Source organism: Hypomesus transpacificus, chromosome 4 (assembly GCF_021917145.1).
Source record: "Hypomesus transpacificus isolate Combined female chromosome 4, fHypTra1, whole genome shotgun sequence".
Taxonomy (NCBI): Eukaryota; Metazoa; Chordata; class Actinopteri; order Osmeriformes; family Osmeridae; genus Hypomesus; species Hypomesus transpacificus.
In genome coordinates, this window is record NC_061063.1 from 9,941,660 (window position 1) to 9,949,504 (window position 7,845).

The 7,845-nt window shown below is 48.7% G+C and overlaps 1 protein-coding gene across 4 annotated transcripts; it reads left to right on the plus strand.

The window, feature by feature from the left end:
* Positions 1 to 43: 43 nt before the first annotated feature.
* On the plus strand, positions 44 to 7,336 carry maco1a (macoilin 1a). Of its 4 annotated transcripts, XM_047018756.1 has the most exons (13): positions 44 to 262; positions 1,036 to 1,177; positions 1,376 to 1,502; positions 1,648 to 1,771; positions 2,234 to 2,412; positions 2,846 to 3,395; positions 3,691 to 3,849; positions 4,165 to 4,347; positions 4,626 to 4,746; positions 4,987 to 5,161; positions 5,355 to 5,467; positions 5,814 to 5,850; positions 5,943 to 7,336. In XM_047018756.1, exons 1-13 carry the CDS (start codon positions 183 to 185, stop codon positions 6,011 to 6,013), a joined length of 2,061 nt encoding a protein of 686 aa, XP_046874712.1. In that variant the 5' UTR covers positions 44 to 182; the 3' UTR covers positions 6,014 to 7,336. The 4 variants fall into 4 exon arrangements, 3 of the variants coding, with proteins under 3 accessions (XP_046874712.1, XP_046874711.1, XP_046874713.1); XM_047018755.1 differs by having other exon boundaries at positions 45 to 262; positions 5,814 to 7,336; XR_006955999.1 differs by having other exon boundaries at positions 46 to 262; positions 5,355 to 5,850; positions 5,943 to 6,004.
* Positions 7,337 to 7,845: the final 509 nt, after the last annotated feature.

The following is a 7,845-nucleotide window of genomic DNA, read 5'->3' on the forward strand; positions in this document are numbered from 1 at the left end:
GATTGTCAGCGTCTTGTGAAAGGGGAGGGGCCTTCCTCAGTGTTTTTATTTATTTCTTTGTTTCATGTGCAAAAATCAACAACAATGGTGGCTATCTGAAGACATGTACATATCTGGTCAATCGTATGAGACTGTCTCAATATTTACCGGGCTGATAATAAGACTGAATCAAGAGGTGGAGAATGAAGCGGCGCAATGCGGACTGCAGCAAACTCCGACGGCCGTTAAAACGGAACCGAATCAGCGAGGGTATATATAGCAGGTACGGATAAACGGAGCTCCGACAACGTAGTTGTCGTGCAACAATGGCGCCTCTCTGTATTCGAATTTTCTTACAGCGTCTGACAGATATGCAACCTTGTTGATACCCAGCTGCAAGCTAGCAAGCTAGGTACCTGTCTATTTCTGTCAGTGTGGTCGTGTCGGTGTTGAGTTTCCACATGAGGCCTCTCTTCACAGCTGACATCTCGACAGATTTGTGCACAAAATGTTCACAGCTTTGGAATTTAGGCAAAACATGTCAGTGCAACTGAAACAGTCCGGTCAACTGTAAACAGCCAGTTTAGCTTACAATTCCGATGTGGTGAAATGCTTTCTGTGTACATTTTCATTTTTCTTCTACGAGAGCCGAAGAAGGATGCTTGCAATGTTGATGTTGTGAAAAGCCATCCGGCTTACTTTGAATTTGGTGCTCATTTTTAACTCGACTTGGCTCGTGAAGGGGGAAAGCCACACGGGTCAAGTCAAGACCAGTCTGAATTCGGCTAAAACTCTCTTATGTTTTAACTGACCTGTCATTATTGAAGCCGTCAGTGCTACTGGACAAGTGAGCGAGAATAATTTCTACCAAACCAATGAACAAAGCTAATCTTCTGTCATCCATAGCTGGTCGGAGTGGAGGTCAATCTAACACTTTCCGGATCAGAGATGCCTCACCTGTAAACACAGCTGTTGTGCAAACATGTTTTATCTTAATCCCTCACATCTAAAGTCCAGATATATTTGCTCTGTCCCCCTCCCTCTCTCCTTCCCCAGCACGTTTCTGTACCTGAAGTTCTTGGTGGTGTGGGTGTTGGTGCTGCTGGCAGACTTTGTTCTGGAGTTCAGGTTTGAGTACCTGTGGCCATTTTGGCTCTTCATCCGCAGTGTCTACGACTCCTTCAGATACCAGGGGCTGGTATGTGCGTGTGTGTGGTGTGTTTATGGTTCCCTCAAACCCTGGGTTGGGTGTCCATTGACTCTCAGAGCGTCAGTAAAACGTCACACTAGAGTGCACAACACCTGGTAGAGTTATGAGATCAAGTTTTATATTATATATCTTTCCCTCTCTTTGTCTCTCTCCCCTCCCCTCCTCCCCTTTCTCTCCCTCCTCCAGGCATTCTCAGTTTTCTTTGTGTGTGTGGCGTTCACGTCAGACATCATCTGCCTGCTCTTCATCCCCGTCCAATGGCTGTTCTTCGCTGCAGGCACCTACGTGTGGGTGCAGTATGTCTGGCACACCGGTAAGTCAAGATGGCCGATATTCGACATTGAACTTTTTATAATTATTATCCATTCAACAGACGTTTTTCTCCAGAGTGATGTGTCAGTAGTGCATGTAGGTAGTGCAGCAGGTGTGTGTGACCTGTGTCCCCCTGGTGTCTGCAGAGAGAGGGGTGTGTCTCCCCACTGTGTCTCTGTGGATACTGTTCGTCTACATCGAAGCAGCCATCCGCTTCAAAGACCTGAAGAACTTCCACGTGGACCTGTGTCGACCCTTCGCTGCCCACTGGTAAAGCAGCACGTGGCTCAGGGCTGCAGACACTCACATGTAGAGCATGAACATCTGATTAACAAATGAGCAATAAAACCTCTGAAAACAATACATGACATACATTATAGCCTGTATTTGCAAATTATCTTACAAACAACAACAAATGTACCTTATGCAATACCTTATGAAAGTAGGTACACTATAAACAAACACACACAAGGATGAATCGCATATTGCTCAAGCTGGCAACAGGAGAAAATGGAAAAGAAAATGTTCTCACTGTGCAATGGTTGTTCATAGAAAGATCATGAACCATAATGTCCCTTTTTGGAGTGAAAACAGAAACACTTTGTGTAGCTGAGCCTTTACGCTTACCAAACCAAGACGTTTTAAATCGCTGTTAATAGTAAAATTGTTTTATCGCTGCATCCCTAGTCATCAAGATGTTTGTAGTAACCCCCCCCCCCACCCCCCCATCAGTATTGGCTACCCCGTGGTGACCCTTGGCTTCGGGTTCAAGAGCTACGTCAGTTACAAGATGCGTCTGCGGAAGCAGAGGGAGGTGCAGAAGGAGAATGAGTTCTACATGCAGCTCCTGCAGCAGGCCCTGCCCCCAGAGCAACACATGCTGCAGAGACAGGAGAGGGAGGCGGAGGAAGGTGAGACACATCTAACCTGTCTCTCTCGCTCTCTCTCTCACACCTGGCCAACCTCATCTGACCGGTCTCTCTCTCTTTCCCTCTCACACCTGACTAACCTCATCTGACCTGTCTCTCTCTCTTTCCCTCTCACACCTGACTAACCTCATCTGACCTGTCTCTCTCTCTCTTTCCCTCTCACACCTGACTAACCTCATCTGACCTGTCTCTCTCTCTTTCCCTCTCACACCTGACTAACCTCATCTGACCTGTCTCTCTCTCTTTCCCTCTCACACCTGACTAACCTCATCTAACCTGTCTCTCTCTCACTTGACATAACTGCTCTCACACACTTACTCGTTCTCTCTCTCTCACCTGACTAACCACATCTAACCTGTCTCTCTCCCACTTCCTCACCTGATGTCTAACCTGTCCTCCACTTCCTGTTTCCCAGCTGCCCTAGCAAGAGGCGTGTCTGAGGTCGACCCGCCCCAGGTCTCCCAGAACGGAGCCCCGCCCACCAGGAAGAGCGTGTGTGTTGCATTACCGGAGCAGGAGGTGGGAGGAAAAGAGCGAGACAAGAAACAGCAGGTCACAGGAGTCAACAACAACAGCATCCTCCCGCCTGCGGAGGCCAGACTGTCAGAGGCAGAGTACATGGAGAGTGGAGGGGGGGGCAGGAGGCTGAACAACGACCTATCAGGAGATCACACACTCTCCGAGTCCACGCCCCCGAGAGAGGAGGGAGGGGGAGGGGCCAAGAACTACAAAAACGCCAGCGGAGGGGGTGTGCCCAACTCATCCCCGCATAACCACAGCTCCACCAATGGGAGCGTGCCGTCGGCCAGTAGGAATGAGAAGAAGCAAAAGTGTTCTGGGAGGGGCGGAGCTCAGAAGGACCCTGTGGGTGGAGCCCAGAAGGACTCTGTGGGTGGAGCCCAGAAGGACCCTGTGGAGAACTGCATCCCCAACAACCAGCTGGCCAAGCCAGAGGCTCTAACACGGTAGGACAGCCAGCCAACCCACATCAGTGGTGATAGGAAAGGTGGCGGTTGTATTTGCTAGTCAGAGGTCCTGAGTTCAAACCTCAAAGATTGGGAGGAAGTTACTCTGACGAACAACGTGACTACACCTGTTACACATTCACACACACACACACACACACATCCCAGTCCTCCAGGTAGACCCAGGGGGTCAACATTGTAGCAGTCATAGCTGTGTCAGGTCAGGAGGATGGCAGCTACAGGATATCCCAGAGGGGATGAGGACAGGATACAGTACCTCTATCTCTCCCCCCAGGCTGGAGCAGGATGTGAGGCGTCTGAAGGCGGAGCTGCAGGCCAGCAGGCAGAATGAAGCGGACCTGAGAGGCCAGCTGACATCCCTCACCCTGCAGGATCGAGGCCTGCGGTGTGAACTCAGCCAGCTCAGACAGGACAACGAGCTGCTGCAGAGCAAGTGAGGACACACACTCACACTCGCTCTCACACACACACTCACAGACTCACACCCTCAGTCTTCTAAACCTTCTCGTTCCACACACACCTGCATCCCTCAGACCCCTGTTGTAGATCAGTCCCACCTAGCGCCACCAGTGGAATGAGCATGTGTGTATCTCTAACTCTGTGTGTGTGTGTGTGTGTGTGTGTGTGTGTGTGTGTGTGTGTGTGTGTGTGTGTGTGTGTGTGTGTGTGTGTGTGTGTGTGTGTGTGTGTGTGTGTGTGTGTGTGTGTGTGTGTGTGTGTGTGTGTGTGTGTGTGTGTGTGTGTGCAGGCTCCACAGTGCGGTCCAGGCCAGGCAGAAGGACAGACAGAGTGTGTCCCAGCTGGAGAAGAGGCTGAAGGGGGAGCAGGAGGCCCGCTGCCTGGCCGATAGACAGCTGGCTGACGACAGGAAGAGGAAGAAGCTGGAGGAGGCCTCTGCTGCTAGGGCTGTGGCTCTGGCTGCGGTCAGCAGGTACTCACACACCATACACACACCATACACACACACACACCATACACACACACCATACACACACCAGAGACCAGGTACACAAAGGCCTGATTCAGGCTCTTTAATGACTATATATATATATATATATATATATATATATATATATATTTCTGTCCATTCCTCTCTCCCCCTCCCAGGGGTGAGTGTACTGACTCTCTCTCCCCCTCCCAGGGGTGAGTGTATTGACTCTCTCTCCCCCTCCCAGAGGTGAGTGTACTGACTCTCTCTCCCCCTCCCAGAGGTGAGTGTACTGACTCTCTGAGAGGTCGCATCAGAGAGCTGGAGAACGAGTGGAAGAAGCTCTCCATGGACATGAAGCTGAAGGAGGAGCTGATCAGGGATCTGGAGGGGAAAGTCCAGGTGAGCATAACCATCCGTCCTCCATCCATCCCTTCAGCCATCCTTTATCCATCCATCCACTCAGTGTTGGCCTGGTTAGGGTTGTCTGCCCCTGAAAGTCCCCTACTGCCCTTGAACAGCTATTCCCCTCTCCTTATCTCCTCCTCCCTCTCCTTATCTCCTCCTCCCTCTCCTTATCTCCTCCATCTCCCTCTCCTCTTCCTCCTCATCCTCCTCATCCTCCTCTCCTCCCTGGTCTAGGAGCTGCGTAAGTACAAGGAGAATGAGAAGGACACGGAGGTGCTGATGTCGGCGCTGTCGGCCATGCAGGAGAAGACGCAGCACCTGGAGAACAGCCTGAGCGCTGAGACCAGGATCAAACTGGACCTGTTCTCTGCCCTGGGGGACGCCAGGAGACAGCTGGAGATCGCTCAAGGTCTGGAGAGACGCCCTCTATCCTCCCTCCCTCCTTCACTCATCCTCAGTGGAGCCGTTCTAAGCATCACAGTTGCACTTAACATCGTCAGAGTCCTCCTTCCTGTTAGAATATCTCTCACTATCTGAAGGGACCAAGTGAGGTCTCAGTCCATATTTTCACCCACTCTTAATTCTCTTTCCTCCCCCACCAGGCCAGACCCACCAGAGGGAGCAGGAGATAGTGGACCTGAAGCAGAAGATAGCAGAGGTCTTGGCTGTGATGCCCAGCCTCACCTACTCAGGCGACAGCAGCAGTCTGAACTCGGTGGGTCCTCACTACTCCTCCAAGTTCATGGACAACAGCCCCTCCTCTCTGGACCCCAACGCTTCCGTCTACCAGCCCCTGAAGAAGTGACACACACACACCTTTGTTTTTTAGCTAGGTTTTGGTTGTGCTTTGTTGGAGCGTGGACACCCCTCTCTCCCCGGCAGTCTAGCACACACACCTACCCAGTCTCTCTCACACACACACACACACACACACTTACCCACACTATCTCACACACACACCTACCCACTTTCTCTCACACAAACACACCATACAGAAGTCCCTTGGATCCATTTTGACTGGGTTTTCTCTCTGGTGTTCGGGGTTTTGATTGGGCCGTTAGACGTCTGAGGTCATGAAAAGAAGCAAGCAGGAAGAAGGTAAGTTGTCTCCAGGTGACAACCTGATGCTCTCAGCTGTTCGTCTGCCCTTCCCTGAGATCAACACTCTTTTCTACGTTCATCTGAATCAGGCCTCCGTGTTTCTCCTGGAGCTGCTGGGCCGGTAGGACAGGCGCAGCTGGGAAGTGAAGCCCTGTGTTAGATGAATGTTCAAGTACTTCTTTTCATGTTTTGATATCACCGATTTTTACATTTGTGATTGTTTGCTTTGTAAAGAAACATATTTCAGTTGTGACGATGGCATTGTACATTTCTCTGAAACGATGTAATGGTCAGTTGGACAGGTAGCTTGTCTCTGGGCTTCTGAACATGGAAGCTGTTGGAATAACAGACGTCAGATCCTCCAAGACTGTCAGCCGTTTCTCCACAGCCCCTTAGATCCTGCAAAGGAAGATCACCTGCCTACTTAAGGAAGCTGTTCCTGCTTTCTGCAAACGGAGCTAACCTTCTCCTTTCTGGACCAAATTAGAATGAGTTAAGGCCATGAACACTGGATTTCTTGATGTCTAGGTAACTGGTTTACCCTCACAGTTCCACTGTGCCTTGAATATCCTTTTGAAGACGTAGGAACAGTTTACCTTCCAGCAACACAGGCTTCCCTCAGTTTTGTACAGGCAGGTGTGGTACTAGACTGGAGGTGGAGCATTCTCCATCGCTGTCTCTCCATCTCTCTTTCTGACTGCCTCTCCATCTCTCTCTTAATCTCTCTCCCTCTGACTCTGTCTCTCTGCCTCAGGCAGCTGTCCCAAGCTGGTGTCTAATAGGTACAATGCAACATTAGTGGTGGGGGTGTATTTCCTTTATGAGCAAACACGGCATGCCAAACAACCACACTCATTACACTAGGTCTGGTATGCCCTGGAGTTTAGCTGTTTACAATAATGTATATGAACTTCTGCTGGGAATGTTTTCATTTGTTTTTAAGTGCCGAGTGTTGGTGTTTGGTGTGATCCTCATCCACACTAACAGCTTTTTCAGATGTTAGTTAGCGGAAGTTGGGCATGTTATTGTTTTGTGTTTTCACCCTGTAGTTCCAGGGGAATCATGGAAAGCACTTAGCGCTCTGACAGATTCACGGTGTTTATCGCGCATCTTATTTATTCGTAACAAGTATTTTTTTTCTCTCCCGCCAATGGCACTTCTTGATATAGTTGCATCATGTTTAGTTGTTCTCTTGATCTTGTTTAAACAGGGATGTGACGTGTTATTTTGGGACGTTCCCTGACCTCTTTGACCATGTTGTGCTCTCATGTTGCCTAGAAAAGTATTTATGTGGATTGCAAAGGCATTGTGATGTTGTTCCAAAGTTCTTATAAGTCTCGTGGAAGGTGGAATGGAGGAGGGAGAAACTTCTCGGTTTATCTTTCAATTGTTCTACCATGTTGTTTCTTTTTCAGAGTGAGTTCTCTCACTGTGGTTATCACCTGGATTAAAGGCTTGCAGGTGACGGTGTTGGTTTTGAAAATAAGTGTCATAATGTCGTTCTCTTTATTCATCACATTCGTTTCCAAATTGAGTAATCTATTTACAATGATTGCGTAACTTAAAAAACTATTAAAATCTAGTGACATTGAGGATTCAGCGATTAATCCAATGGCCACTAGATGGCATTAACAAGCCGGAGAATCATAATTGATGTTAAAACGGAACATTTATTAAAATAATTTATTTAGGATTTATTGTTGAAAGATGATTCACTATCTGTGAACATCCAACTAAGGTGAAGATGTTCCTGAATTCTCATCTCGTTATTCACATTCCCGCTGTTATTGTCTCCTCATCGTGCGACTGGAAGAATCAGCGCCAAGTATTTTCACGGTTTCAAATTAAAAGTTCTACTAAACTACTAAAATATGTACTTGTACCGTACCTGCATTGTTATTGCATGTCATTCACACCAGGTTTACTGTCAGAAATAGAAGTCATCGTAAATTCAAATGTCATCTTTAAGGCCGCCCCCTCTCTTTTTCCAGA